The sequence below is a fragment of the Scomber scombrus genome, chromosome 23 (genome assembly GCF_963691925.1).
Source record: "Scomber scombrus chromosome 23, fScoSco1.1, whole genome shotgun sequence".
NCBI lineage: Eukaryota > Metazoa > Chordata > Actinopteri > Scombriformes > Scombridae > Scomber > Scomber scombrus.
Window position 1 is genome coordinate 4,216,229 of NC_084992.1, and position 16,067 is coordinate 4,232,295.

The 16,067-nt window shown below is 39.1% G+C and overlaps 1 protein-coding gene across 1 annotated transcript; it reads right to left on the bottom strand.

Moving 5' to 3' along the window:
- Positions 1–13,202: 13,202 nt before the first annotated feature.
- On the bottom strand, positions 13,203–15,787 carry bmp15 (bone morphogenetic protein 15). Its single transcript, XM_062445017.1, has 2 exons — positions 15,400–15,787; positions 13,203–14,224 (listed from the first exon to the last, which is right to left on the bottom strand). Exons 1-2 carry the CDS (start codon positions 15,752–15,754, stop codon positions 13,203–13,205), a joined length of 1,377 nt encoding a protein of 458 aa, XP_062301001.1. The 5' UTR covers positions 15,755–15,787.
- Between the last annotated feature and the right edge of the window lie 280 nt (positions 15,788–16,067).

The following is a 16,067-nucleotide window of genomic DNA, read 5'->3' on the forward strand; positions in this document are numbered from 1 at the left end:
CTCAGCAAGACACCAGCAGGAAGGCTGTGCTGTCCTTTATATAGACAGGCCATGATGGGAGGGAGAGAGAGGAAGAGTCACAGTCCACGTTGTGTCGTCAACCCTTCTCTCTCACTCTCTCTCTCTCTCTCTCTCTCACTCTCACACTCCCTCTCTCTCTCTCTGTCATTTCTGGCCCATATGTCATTCCCTTAAATTAGGCCATTCAACACCTTCACACTTTCTCTATCTACGTCTTTTTACACACTAGAGCTGGAACAATTAGCTGATTAGTTGATTGACAGAAAATGTATTTAAATTATATTATTTAATTTAAATTACCTATTTTAACTATTGTTTCCAGCATTTTTCCAAAAACTTCAAATATTCTTCATACACAGTTTCTCAAATATCACAATTTGCTGTTCTTCCTTCTCAAATATGGAAGTAAAATGAATACCTGAAGATTTTAGACTGTTAATCAAACAAAACAAGCAAATTGAAGACTTCACTGCGATCTCTGCGACCACCTCTTCACTAATCTTTAACATTTCAACGATTCAACATAGACTTAGCCTTGTTACATACTTAGAGACACATAACATGAGCCAGAAACAGCACATGTGCTCGTAATATTAAGGAATAACAACAGAGAGACGCAGCTTGGTGAAGAGGGTTTAAAAGTACCAGTAAGGTCACTGTGTGTGTGTGTGTGTGTGTGTGTGTGTGTGTGTGTGTGTGTGTGTGTGTGTGTGTGTGTGTGTGTGTGTGTGTGTGTGTGTGTGTGTTTGAATGAAGTTACACTAAGATAAGGTTTTATCACTCTGCAGACTCTGTGTGCTTCAGTATATCTTTGTCTATCTTTTTTTGTCTATCCCCTGATCTGACGCAATCTGGGATATCTGATTTACATAAGCGGTTACACAGTCCAGTCCACATGACGCTGGCACGTGACTTATACATAATGAATGTGAGCTCCATGTATTTGTATTTCGGCTTCAAGACTCATGCCTTTGTACAGTCCAGAGAAAACTATGTAAACTACGTAAATTACAGTTAAGTACAATGTTATTTAAGTATACTCTTTGTGTTTGGTTTGGTCAAACTTGTAATCACCAAACTAAACAACTGAAATTGTGTCTATTTGTTTTTTCTTGCCATGTTGGCTTCTCTTATGTTGGTGTTCTCCAGTTGGCATGAATTTTGGCACCAATTGGCGATGTTGGTGCAATATCAGTGTGAAAGTGCTAAAAATAGTTGCGTAGTCAATCCTGAATGACAACTTGTTTGCCTGGTACGAAATTGGTGCTAATGTCCAATATTTGTTCTACGTCATTTCCCACCAACACATCTGGACTCATGACACTACATGATGACTAAAAAGCTCCTAAAAGGACAAGAGGAAGAAAAACAATAAAAGGGTGTCCTTCAATTAATTTGTTTTTGACCCTTCTAATGCACATGGTGGGTCAAAAATAGCACAAAAACAAGTATAATCAGTCTGGTGCTGGAATGTTTTAGCTGCTGTTATACTGATTGTCTATTGTCATTGTAGTTTTGTCTTCTTGTTGCTACTGTACTGTTTTGTGCTGTTTTGTGTCTACTAATCTATGTTTTTCCTGCTGTATTTATGTCTGTCTACCCTTTCTAGTATTTGTAGTTCTTGTGCCTGACGATCAGAAGGACTGCAGATGGAGACTAGCCAGTGGACTCAGCTGCATTGCATCTTTTCTCCTTAAGATTAATGCCAAGATTTAAATGTTAAAAAAATACTAAAATATAGTTAATCCTTTGATGCACAAGCTATGCAAACCCCTTTGAATGCACAACATGGTTCAAAAATGACCTGTGTTGATTCCCTGTGTTATAGCATGAGTGTTTATTTGTTATTACCTTGAAATAAATGTATTTTATAACTTAATATTCCAAGTATTCATTAAATATCTTGTTTTTGATTACTGCAAACCATTATTCTTATATTTCCTTTCTTACTTTATGAACAAACAGGTACACACATGGGTCAAAAGGGACCCACATGTATATGTGGGTCCTATATTTGATAGGAACTTTTGATATTTGGAAATGCACTCAGGAACATATTTAGCAAAAAAAACCCAAAAAAGCAGCTGAGCAATGTGTCATTGTGCAGATCTTCGGAATCGTATTCACCTGCCAGTCGTTATTATGGATATCTGCCTCTGATTGGCAGGTTTTTGATGCCATCGGTGCTTGGGTTGATTAGGATTAGGCATGAGGAGCGAGATTGGTTAGGGTTAGGGTAAAAATATAAGGATAAGCCAATCAGACCCAGGATTAGGGTTAGGGTTAGGGTTGGGGTTGGGGTTAGGGTTAGAGTTAGAGTTAGGGCGTAGATCCATAATAACGTGCCTGCCACATATTTCACAAACTCAAGATGACTGCTTTTGCACATGTAAGTTTTATTGTATATTTTATCTAAAACAATATTTGATATCTAAACATTTGAACCTTAGGTTAACCCTCATTCCACCAACATGTTTAACACACAAGGACTACCGACTGGGGACCCCAAGAATAAACTACTACTGTAGAAGAATCAACAGTCATAGTAAAATGTTAACTTCTTTCCTTTCAAAACATTGTTACAGTAGTTATGTTATTATGTGTTAATATTATAAGATATTAGAGCAAACCTCCTCAAATCCTTCTCCTTGAATACCCCTCCTTCTGCTTTTTCCCCTACGCACTCACACCATGTCCTGATCATGCTCCTGATCACGTGCTGGATGTTGTCTACATCAACTTCACCAAATAGCACCCTGATGACATGGTTGGTGTGTTAAATGGTTGTCAACTATTCATCAACAAGATGAATTATCACACTGCTTCTATGAATGTTCAATGAAATGGGAATAATAAACTTCGGCACAGTCCCATTTGGGCTAAAAGACGACTCCTTGTGCTATTTCTTTGTAAACCAAACTCTCGGAGTTACAAATAGTTATGTTTGTCAATCCATATTTAGAGTATGTGAGTATACATGTTACTAACTCCTCTACATTAGCTATTTAGGAGCAGTAAGCAGGCACACAGCAGCGCTTGCATGGGGGCCAAGTCCAGTTCTAAGGCCAGACCAGGTCGAGGGCAGTGGCCCGAGTCGCCCTAATCTTAACTACAAAGGGGTCAATAGGTCAAGGTATTTCCTAATTACACACGTGATGCACTAAACTGCACTTGTGCCTACATATTTTACACTTTCATAACTGGCTTGTAAGATACTTAAAAGTCTGTTGCAGGAAATTAGTTTTAAGGTTACATTTTTTAATGTAAAATAGAAATAAATTATTATATGTTTCCATGTTCGTAGTTGTAGTCCAATGTTGTTTTGGGAATAGTAGAAGCCAGCTTTACTTTCCTTATTAAGACTTTAGTGTTTTCTGATTTCTGCATGTGAGTTTTACATGACGCTGCATCTCAAACAAAGACGAATAATGTGTCAGACTGGGTAATAAAAACGTGAGCCTGCGTGCATGTGGCTGGATCTCGTCAACTGGGTTAGTAAGACAAAGGTGAACGTGCCAGCTTTTTTGGCAGGACATTTAACATTTCACAGTTCCCAGCAAAAATGAAAACCTTAAGGTTGTCTGTCTTTGCAGGAATTGAGAAACACGACTCCATTCGTAGAAGAGTATCAAGGCATTTAAGTTGGCTTTCTGGGTCAAAATATGATCAAATTCAGCCTTTGAATGAAAAAATCAAAGTATTATAGGATTATATCATAGTAACAATGATGTTCATATTGCCATTTTCTTTCTGGAAGGGCAATTCAGGTCAACCTGGAAGAGACAAGGATGTATTTTTACTCAGGGAGAGTCACCACATTTCATTTAAGACAGGCTCACAACAAAAGCATGCTTAAACACTCTGAGGAACGTAAGAACAAGAAAGAAAGAAAGAGGGAAAGTATGGTTGATTTAATGAAGGAGCACAAGAGGATCACTGAGGGAATATAATGGAAAATTCTTGTACTGATTCCTGTAAGGTTGTTCATCACTGAAATGCCCCCCCAGAGGAGCACGAGACTGACAGGAATCCCGCGCTGCACAAACTGAGAACATCTGCATCGCATATCATCGCCCGAGCGTGACTCATCAGACTGTGGCTGACAGGCTGAGTCAGAGAAGGAGCATACAGACAATAAATTTGAGATACAAAGTGTTATGCAACTATATTAAATATTTAAAAGAAGAAAAATATGCAGTTGAGTTATAGCTGCACTCCACACACCTTTTATTTAATGCATCAGTGATTAAAAAGGCTTATTTTAAGAGTCACTTTCATAATAATAATAATAAATACTTTATTTTTGGATAGGGACAATGCACATTGATGAACATCGATATTTTAACATCTCTGTAAAAATGCCGGATTGTAGCAAAGCTGCTAATTTGCATCCGTAGTCCCTAGTAAGTAAATAAAAAGAATACAATTCGAAGAGACAACACACACAGCACAATACAATACACAATCAAAAGGATATCAGATCCAGACAGGATATAACAATGTAATAAAAAGTAATGTTCAGTTAGTCTCAAGTCCAGTTATTGGACTTGAGACAAGTCCAGTCATTGTTATATAATGCTTATCAATGTCATAATGTAATAGATACACCAACTGTCTTTTTGCTTTATGCCTTTTTCCTGTAATGTGATCTATATTCACATTCTGTAATGTTTCTTTTGGCCCAATGTGCAGAACAAAGAACTAGTAACGAGAGTGTTCAACAAAAGTGGTTTTATTGTCACAGGATAATTGAGATTTTGCAAAGTCCTTTCTACTAGAGTCCTGATTCTGATGTTGAGGTCCGGTGTCGTAGGAGTGGGCAGGCAGGCAAGCAAATCCTTCGAGCTGGTGACCATAGATGAATCCAAGGCACACGAGCAGAGGCAGATGAGTATTAATACAGGAAGCAATCAAACTATGAGAATACAGACTAAGCACAAGGTTTGGCCGAGCACTGTAACCACTAAGGGAAATGGACGAACTGGTGATGAGTGGAAGACTGAGGCAGGCTTATATGCAGCTGTAGAGTAGATGACTTGATGACTTGATTGCAGGGGAAAAGGAGAGCAAGTATATCCCTGACATATTCATCTCTATGTTCAAAAGATTCATAAAAAGCATGTTGAATATGTGGATTTAACATACTCCAACTCTATCAACTTTACCTGACTCCACCTCATCACGCTGAATCTGACCTGTAATGACAACTGAACTTTGGTTGCCTTAAAGTAGGCGGTGATGTATTATAGCTGCTCACCTGATGACATGACAGCTGCTATTATAACTCTGGTTTCCAGTTTAGCCACAGACCTTTTCTTGACTGCTGCTTTCTAGTTTGTACATGTATCAACTAAAATGCAGAGATATTGAAATCTAGTGTTTTGATTTTGCTCAGCGAACAGTGTCCAACTTTATACCTAAATAAATCTGTGTCATGAAGAACTATAAAACATATAAACCATGTCTCTAGTGAGAAATAGTACAATGTCAAAAAGGAACTGGAACAATGTTTGTATTGTTTTTAGGTGTTAAGATGACACATAATCTTTGCATTATTTGGAGATCAACTTTGCTGTTGACCTGTTGCTCCTGCAGAGGGTAAAAACATGGACAAAACTGCGTGTTTAAGCTTTAATCATTAGATTAATCATCACACATTACTTTAATGTTGCATGAATAGGGTTTTTAAAAATACACAGGTTCAAACTTAAATTGTTGCTTTAATTTCATTTTCATCTCTCCAGACTCCTACAAAGACATTAAAGAGGCTCACTCTCCATTATAATGATGATGTTTAGTAAGGAGGAGTTTTTAGGGGAAAAAAGGCTGTCATTGGAGGAAATTAACTGTGTTGCTAAAATGAACTTTAACAGAGACTGGACTTGCAGCCTTTATGGACTGAATACCTGTTTCCTTTCTATTCACGCCACCATCCAGTGAACTTTAAACTCTGATTACCATGAAGTAAAAAGAAATCAAACAGATTGAACCTGCAGAAATGACCTCATCTGACTCACAGAATTTAGTTACCTAGAAATCTCTGGTTTTGGGTCAAAGCCAATACCTCTCTGATAGTGGATGTGGTGACAGTTCATCTCTGACGATGCTTATATCTAATCTCTCTTAAAAAGTAATCAGAAGTAATTTTGTGCTTAGAAGAACATAATACAAAATACAATCAATTTGAACTGTGATTATTGTATTTTGGATGATAGTTCAGTCTTAAAGCTGAACTATATTTGCTATTCGAATGAACAACTATCATAAGCATGTGTTAGATTGTGGACAGTATGAGTTGTGCAAGTATTTCACAGAGGCTAACTGCACTAGAAATTAAGATACCCGATAGCATAATCTCATTTAAAGGCTAAAAGTGAGGCAAAACAATCAATCTTATAGACAAAGTTAAGAGAAAAATGTAATCCTAGGGTCAAGTTCAAGTAAAGAACCGTGGCACAGAGAAATCCATCTTCACAGCCTCCAAAAATAGGACTCGCTTTAAGCTAGGTTACGGCAGTATGCTAGCACTTCTCATTCATCTGTCTGCTAGCAAACTAGCTAGATCAGTTGCTAATGGAAAAATAAGCAAAGAAAGTTTATCCACGAGACATAATTGTGTCACTGACTCCTGTTTTCGTAACTACGATAGCAACGACGATAGCTGTCCTGTTCTGACTTTGCTCATTTGAAGATTAGCACTGTCAACGTGGTTTCTTTTTGTCTTACACAACTTAGAACAAATTTACTGAAATAAGTTGATTATGCTTAAAAAAATAGTGATGCATGATTTAAAAAGAACAACACTCGCTAGTTATGTGACTTAAAAGAGGAATAATCTTAATTTAATTTGTGGCGCTATTGCTGCTTCATTTGGATGACAAGCTAACAGGTAACTCTACATTTGTTGTCATGTAATACATTCAAAAAACAACTTTAAGTAAAAAACAACTTTGGGACTTTAATGCTCCAGATGCTTTGGTTTCGTGGTTATTCCATCGTGGTTTTACTCTGCTGGAGTAAATGGCAAAAAGCCTTTCTGCTGAGTCAGTCAAATCGTTTTTCACATGGCCGAACAGCTTGTTAGTTTAGTCAGATCATTTTGTGGGATGCTAATCATTTTAACAAAAAACACATTTTCTGGTTCTTCCCACCATGGTGTCCTTCTTCAGCCAATGAGTTTTGTGCCACTTAAGCAGCTCTGTTTTCAATAAACAGCGTTTTTTGTCAGTTTTTCTTTTCACAGCTTTTCTTTTCACAGCTTTGTATTTATATCTATTTCTCAGTAATGTGGTTCATAAACTCTGCTGATTCAGAGTCATGTTTGCTGTTCTATGTTTGTCTGCTCTGGCAAACTGTCAAACTGTGACACAAAGGTACAGGTTCATTGGTACATGATGTAGGGGAGGTGGATTTTGACAGTCTAAACGTCTGTAATTTACTTTTTCCTGTATTATCCAGGATGTAAACTGGGTCAGCCACCATGCAACAGTTGTGTTTGTATTTCTAACCAAACTATAGGGTCTGACTTTTCATTCAAAGCTTCAATTCATGACCCACTAAACTGAACTACATCTATAAAGGTAGAAGATAGTCTGCGGACTGTAGCTCCCAATGCAGATATAGTTTAATGAGATATCAGTAGTGATGTTTCAAGCCTCTTGCTCTTCTTCAGACTGAAACAAGAATGTCTGATGTATAGTCCATCCATCCATCCATTTTCTGCCGCAAATCCGGGGCCGGGTCGCGATGGCATTAGGCTGAGCAATGAAGCCCAGACATCCCTCTCCCCAACCATACTCTTGGTGGATCCTGACCAGGTGCCCAAACCACCTCCGCTGGCTCCTTTCTATGCTAAGGAGCATCGACTCTACTCCGAGCCTCGGATGTCTGAACTCCTGACCCTATCTCTAAATCTGAGCCCAGACACTCATTTCGACCGCTTGTATCTGCAATATCATTCTTTCGTTCACTACCCAAAGCTTGTGACTATGATGTATAGATCAGGGCCGGGTCTTGGCTATTTAAGATGGTGACTATATTGATATCCCATTAAACTATACCTGCATTAGGAGCTGCTTTGTTCTGCCTTTACACACATCTCTTGGAGGAGACTCACTTGAGACCATATGAAATAAATTAGGAGCTTCAATCAGGTTTGTTCACGATTGCAAATCCTCTCTCTGTTCATTCAGTCTTGTACAGGGTCTTCGACGATGCCTCACCTGTGTTGTGTTGTCTCGATGACATAGTGCACCACTGCTGTCTCTTCCTCTTGCCGCTGGTGTTGAGCAGTTTGTGGTAAATGTTTTGTTCTTGTGGCTTTAAGACCCCTGCTAGATGTAGTCCCAGGGGGATGCAGCTGATGGTCTCTATTGAGTTAGCTGTGTCCATTCTGGTCTTAAATGTCCAATGTCCAAGCCTGCAGGGCTGAAGTGATTAGTGCATTAACTGAGTGGCTGATAAATGGGAAATGACAGTAATTGTGGCAAATAGTCGCTTGTTTCAGCTTCTCAAATGTGAGGTTTTGCTGCTTTTTCTCTGTTTTGGTTGTTGGTTAATTGTATATTTTGAGGTTTTAAACATTTTTAAGATATTTGAAGACATCACATTGGATTTTATATATTAACATACTAAACCTCGACAGATAATCCAGTAGCATAGGTTAATAATCTACTATGGTGATTCACTATACATGCTCTAATGGTGCCTATTTAAATCAACAGTGAGCTAGATCTGTTCCTCACATTGGAGATAAAAAGCTTTACTAATTCCAGTTACTGTGATAACCAGCATACAGTAAATGCAAACATCCATCCATTGTCTGTGTGACTCATTTCACCACTTACACTCACACACACACACACACACACTGAAACACACATCTATGCTCCAGTCGGCGCTTTATGTAATAGCTTACATCTCTGTCTCTGTGTCTGGCTTCTGTCTAATGTAATTAGTAACAGGTCCCCTCTTCCCTCCCTGTGTGACATTTATGGGAAGCGGTCTTGCTAATGTGTTGCTTCTCTGTTTATAACATCTGTCGCAGGAGGAGAAGGACAAAAACTACAAGCACACGAAATCCCTTGAGGAAACAGACACATGAGGTCCCGTAAAAAACTGAGGATTTCCAGTCACTCAATGACAAAGTTACGGTAACAGAGCAGCACTGAGGATCCTGGAGCAAGATAAGAACAAAATACATGACTGTGCTGACAATTAAACATTTATGTAACCTGATTTTACCATAGTGGTGCCATGTTATCGTTGCAATTCAAATTAAATCCCTTAAAGAAAACACAATTGTACCCATTATATGTTTCTTATGCATATACTGTATATCTAAGTAAGCATCCTAGACAAATCCAAACCACAAAAAAGCAGATATCCTCATTTATTCTCACATTTAAGAGGTGAGAAGAGTTGAAATCAAACCATTTTAGTGCCTCAAATCACAAAAAATACTCAAATTATTACATTATTTTGCTCTAAAAGGCACCAAAAGTCCAGATGTGTTTTGACTTTTCTCTTTTTTAAATGTTTTATGATGACTGGAAAGTGAAGTTTTAAAAGCCAAAAATTGTCAACACATGACAAAACACTCATGTCTGAGTCACAGGCATTTACCAACAACCTTATAAAGATAGTATCAGGGAAGCTAAAATCTTAGTTATTGTCTATTAAATTGTTGCTGCTGTGTTATCTGAAGATATTGGGTTATTGCATTTACTATAAATATGTAAATGCAGAATACAGAGATATATATATACAGAAATCTTATCAAATCAACCTTTATTTACAATGTAAACATTGATGATTGAATGGCTTCTCTGTGACCCATTTAACAGTACCTGTCTAATATGGAGCAAAGTGCACTTCACAAAAACGGCGACTCATGACATTCAACTGCTAAATAATGACACACAGTTTACAGTGTATTGATTTGAGGAGATAATTTACATGTTCAGGGGCCAAAAGAGCCAAAAGAACTGAACTCTATACTCCTCTTGTACTTATAGGTGACAATCTATCAGCAGCTAGATCTGCCGACATCTTTGAGATCCAGTGGAGAACTTGGCATGCAGAATTAATTATAAGAAATGCATGAAAGGCTATAAAATGAGAGATAACTTCCAAATGATTGTTGTAGTGCGACTGTAGATCATTCAGTAACAGTCAGATAAGCATGAATGGTACAAGTCAGCAACACTGATACGATTTGATGAGATTATATGATTTTGAAGCTCTCCTCCAAATATGTTTTAAGATATATTAACATAGTCTGCTTTGAATATTAAGTTCACTTACCTAATTTAATTGCTTCTGCCAATCCAGAATCTATGAATATGCAAAGTGAAAAAGTCAATTTACAGTTTCAAGTTTCTACATCACACTTGTGAAAGTTTAATAATGAACCACGATCGGTTTCCAAACTTTCTGATGTCACAGAAATGTTCGTACATGCACACATTAAACTGAGTTTCTCCTCCTCTGCAGACAAATATCAGAAAATATGTCTGAAAAAACACCCCCACAAAAAACATTCAAATGTCTGCCTGTTTAAATACCTGTCAATATATTTCCTCTTACCCCAATGCAGCTGTTGTTCACCAAAAGCTTGGATTTATTTATGAATATGGTCCTTCAAAACTCGGTCAGGTCAGGTCAGGTCATGCATGATGCAACAAATGAAGATATGCATTGATGTGTTTTCAAACTGTTCCTTTCAGGAACTCACTGATGTAACATCATCAACAAGGGCAGAAGAATACAGCATCAAAGGTATTTTGTTTTACATAAAAACAATCAATGTATAGATTGTTTTCTATTCATCCCTCTGGACTCATTTTCTACATTTGCCCTGTTGTTCCCCTTTATCATTTCTGCATATTGTTTTTGTTAGACTGTTTTCTTCCTGTCAGTTTTATCCCCATCGTATCTGTTTTTGCATTAAATTTAAACTTTGTACTGCTTGATCACAGGCACAACAAGCAACCCAAAGAAACAAAACTAGGGCCAAATGATCCACAACATATACCTGTGAACACTCATCAAGAAGACACTGAGAAGAGGAGAGCAATAAATTAGTAACCGAAAAGTCAGGATGTAGATGGAAATCTGTGTCATGCGGTTTTTCCTTTCTGCTGCTGTAATTGGAGAGAATATAAGTTATATAAATATGTATGACAAAGAGCTTCAGCTGTTTGTGCCCAGTTTTGACCTACGGGCCGAAGGTAAAATCTCACATAACCTTCATCAAAGGTTTGTGATAGCGAGGTCAAGGAAAAATAAGGTTTTTGAAACGTAGCACAGGTCACAGAGATCACAACATGCAAACTAGGCACACACTACACATACATGCTGTTTGAAAGCTGTTTTTTTCAAAGAAGTGTGAGGTTTGTTTGTTCCTTTATATTGTCTGTGAGGGATAAAACTAACCAGGTTTATTTATTTACATACGTTTGTACTTGGTGAGGGTCGCCATCTGCTGGAATATCTGCATTACTGCACCTTATTGTGAGTCCGATTTCACAACTGTGCAAGAAACTCTTAATAATGATTGCTTGCATAAAAGAAAAGCATGTTAATATATTATATATGTAAGATTGTGCTCTAGATGGGTTGTTTTTATGGTTAAAATATAAAAACAATCATCTCTTTCACACATTTGCATCTTATTTGATGAGCCAAACTGGTTAAATTTTGTATATTGCAGCCTTTGTTTTAACATTTCTAGCAGTTGTATGCCTAATAAGAGCATCTTATATGTATGTTTTTGATGTTGCAGTAATTAATCTCATTATTTTTGCTCTTTTCCTCAAACTAATTTTCTCTGTCCTTACCTTGATTCCTTTATTTCTCGGTGAACCCAAAAAGCCCAGTGGAAAAATGTAAGTGGCTCATTCATACCTAAATACATTACATGTCCATCATTAAGTGGATTATCTATATGTAAACAATAAATCACAATTATTTAGGGCAGATTTAAGACATTTTACATATCTACACCAATAAATCTGGACTTAATTCTGTTAAATCAATCTCATCGTAAAATCCACTGAGTGTTCTGTAGCTTTTAATTGTATTCGCACAATCCATGTTGGCTTAAATGTCGAGATTAAAGATTTTATTCTGCTTTTATGTGATATAAAACATTTTCCAAATACATCAAAAATGATTTAAAAGCTTTAGAAAACATGCATTTTTATTTTATTATTCATTTTCACTCGTAATAAAAATAGCATTCTTTTTCCCTTGACAAGACTTCTGTATGCATCTTCAAAACCTTCGAAAAGACACATTTTCTTAGTCATTTTGTGTTTTTTTTTGGTTTTTTTCTTCTAAGACAAGATTTTTGGAGAACCCTCCCATTATAAATATGTACAAAAAGCAAAAGTTCAGGTTGAAAAACGTACAAACATGTCACAAGACCTTTCACAAGTTACATCAAACATAATTTGGCCAGAGACCAGAAAGGGTCTGTTAAAAGTGCCTAAATTCTTTACATGTATAGAGGATCGTCGCCTCGTACAGTGCCGACACGTTACCCAGACATGTTTCTTTCTACACACAAAAACAGGCTTAGTTGATGTTGATGTGAAGCAAAGATCAGGTTTAAAACAGAAAAAAAGAGTGAATACACAGACAATCAACAAGAAAAGAAAATATTCATTATAAGACTGGTTTGAGGTCAATACTGACGATGGATTCTACTCGGTTTTTATTACAACCCCCCCCAAAAAAAATCATACTAATAAGTTACCCTGACAGTTAGGTTTAGCTTTGTTAAATTACCACTTACATTAAGCAAGTCAAGTTTCCCTCAAGGGGCTTAAAATGCTCCCCAGCTTCGATCTCAGTAGGAAAATTACATTATAGTGACATAAATAATAAATTTAACAACCAGCACAGTACTCTCTAATAGCTCACAGTGCAATTATTCCACAATTATTACATTAATCCTCCCATCTGTGCAGCCCATAGTTCCTCACAGGCCTAGCAGCAGACTTTTAAAGTGCTTTAACAGGGATACTGAAGATTTGAAACCACAACTACTTCCTGCCTCCAGTCTCGAGGTCATTATGGTTAGCGGCTAAGCTGTAGATCAGACAAATGATCCATCAAATCTGCCCCTCGCCCCTCCCCCCTCCTTCAGTCTGTTTTCTCACAAGCTCCTGAAGTCTCTAGCGACACGTGCACGACTCGGCCACCATGTCCTCCAGCTCCCTGTACTCCACCTTCTTCTTGTGCACAACCAGCACGCTCATGGGCATGTACTTGTACGGCACGCAGGACGGCGGAGGAACGTCCCCGACGCCCAGGTCGTTGATGAGCGTCTGGATGATGGCATGGTTGGGGGAGTGGTAGCCGTAGTGGAGAACTCTCGGACAGTCGCCCTGACAGAAGCGAGGGTTGTACACCGGCGGAGCGATGAAGTAGTGACCCCAACCGAGCTCGTCGAAGGAGAGGCGGAACGAGTGGAGCTTGCAGCGGTTCTTGGGCGTGCTCGTTTTGAGCTTGTAATTGGGGATGACGGAGATGATGGAGGAAGAGGGGGAGGTGGAAAAAGAGGAGGAGGAAGTGGGGGCGTTTTTCAGAGCGTCCAATGAAGAATCTTTGGTCTCTGAAGGTGAGGACCCTTTGGAGCGCCGGTGGCGTCGAACCGATGGCTGCCACAACCCAATGCCGCTCATAGTGCTTTCATCTTCAACCCCCAGCAACTCCCCCATCCAGTCCTTCGTCTCCCTATTTTCTTCCAGATAGAGAAGAAGGGATGGCACTTCCAGGTGAGGCTCCCCTCGCCATCTTTCTCTCCCTCGTAGATGAGTCCACCACCACCAGAGGCCGCTGTCCTCATCAGCGTGCCCAGGATCTGTGCACCAATACTGGGCTGTGAGGGTCAAGTGTCCCACATCACCCTGGTCCTTCCCCTTCAGGAAGTGTCTGTTGACGTGAGCGGTGATGTCCGTCTCTGTCCACTGCTCGTAAGGCTCCATGGTGACCAGGCTCTCTTTGCCCAGTGAAGTGATCTGAGCCTTGCAGCTGGGCAGTTCGCGGGTCTGCGAAGTGCTTGAAGTTGTGGAAGAGGAGGAGGAGGAAGAGGACGGAGGAGAAGAAGCTCTAAGGTGGACGAACGAAGCTCTGATCAGCTGCTCCGAGGGAAGAGTGTCAAGGTTGTATTGCACTGTGAAGGTGTAGTGGTGGTCTGAGGGAGAGATGGAGGCACAGAAAGCATAGAAATTAGAATTATGTTTGGTAGATAGATCCACTTAACGCCTCTCTGACCTTATAAACTAACACCTGCTTCATAAGACTCACTTTTTTCATCTTTATTGGGTATTGTCTTGTGATATAGACTCCAGATATTACATCTGTTTCTTCAAAACATAAACTACCCACATCTGTCTCTCACATTTTAAAAATTAGATGGACTAACTAGCGCCAATCTTCACATTTTTTTCCCACAATGCTTAGGGGCTCTTCATTTTAATATTTTATACAAAAAACTGTTCTATTTTGACTATTAAAACTTATTTAAATAGTTCTTGAAAAACACACATTTAAAGTGCAAACACTCAAGGAAAAAAGTGAGGAAAACTTTTATATGTTTCTGCAAGTTTTATGCATGCTTCCCATATGAAGCCGGCACTGAGGCACTGCATTTGAAAGGACATGAGAGGGTTAATACAGGCCAACATTTTAGCCATTTGACAACTTTCAGAGTTAAACCTCATAGCCAAAACATAATATCGTGCAGATGCATGTCTGAGATTAACCTCTTTACTCCTAAAGGTGCCACTTCCAGATATAAAGTCTTTTAAACCATCATCTTTTGGCTTTTTTTAAAAACAAAATGCAACTTGCCTTTATACCACCCACTCAATGATGTAGACTGAGTGCTGTCTATAAACCACATTGCCCCACTGTGACATTAAACTTCATTCTACTTGTTTTCTGCTTTCATGTTAAACAATTAGTGTAGAAGAGTGTGTCACTCTTTAAAATGGTGAATCTATGAATTGAATGATGCCATGTTATAATCTACCAAACACAAGTGTCCTTACTTTTTGTGCCATGTTTAGATATGAATATACTAAGAGAGCCTTTCCAGAGCTCGAAGCAAGTTTAATATGAACAATGAGCACATATATGCTATCACCTTCAGTCATACCATATGCCAATTATTTAACTTCAATAATTGAACCTGGGGTAGACCATTATGTAGGCCTACTTAGTTTGGGGGTAGCACAGGAAAATGAAAACATCTGTATAATCCTAAAAACGCTGATCCTTGACCCCCAATCACTAACTGAATCATTAATGGTTGGGTTGTAATTGCTACTGATGCAGATATTGAAGAGAGTAATTAGTCTCCTTCACCTCTTGACACGGGCAGGTAGTGCACCGACGACTCCGATGGTCTCAGCAGGCGGACCGTGTTGGAGCCGAACTTCCGGTGCTGTTTGGGTCTGCCGTCCGGCTCCGCTGCGCTGCGGTACAAACTCAACATGAACTGCAGGTTCTGGTCCGCTTTCTGCTCTTCCGTCAGCGGCCGGTGGTGTGCGCCTTTGTGCTTTGAGCTCTGGTGACTCCGGCGGCTGCGCTTTAGCGTGGTATGACCAGAGGCCATTTTCCTCCCAGCCGCAATTTCGGCGCAGGTGAAGCACATCAGGAAGATAAAACAGTTCAGGACTAAAACACGCAGTAAGCTGTGCTCGGTGCAGGTCGCCCTCATGTTGGTTATAAAACCTCTGGTGCTAGCGAGCTCCACCAACGAGGCTATAGTCAGCAACCATCCTCCGCACGGCCGAGGGCGTGATTTACTGGCTCACCTGGTCACCGGACATTTTGGATATGACAATGAACTTCCCCGAGATTGACGGTGACCCCCAATTAACCCTTCGGATGTGCGTGAGCTGCCAACCAGAGCGTGAGGAAGCCACGTGACTGGTGCGTAAACGTCCGTAAAAGTTGCTTTATGCGCCCATTTTGTGATTAATGAACACACTGTTTTTTCCACACATCTTAATCTCCTTTATCATTGTTAA

What these genes read in the sequence shown, in the direction of transcription:
- bmp15 (XM_062445017.1), bottom strand. Translation starts at nt 15,754, where the DNA reads ATGAGGGCGACCTGCACCGAGCACAGCTTACTGCGTGTTTTAGTCCTG. An exon ending in CTACCTGCCCGTGTCAAGAG is followed by an intron (nt 14,225 to 15,399) that starts GTGAAGGAGACT and finishes TCTCTCCCTCAG; the next exon opens with ACCACCACTACACCTTCACA.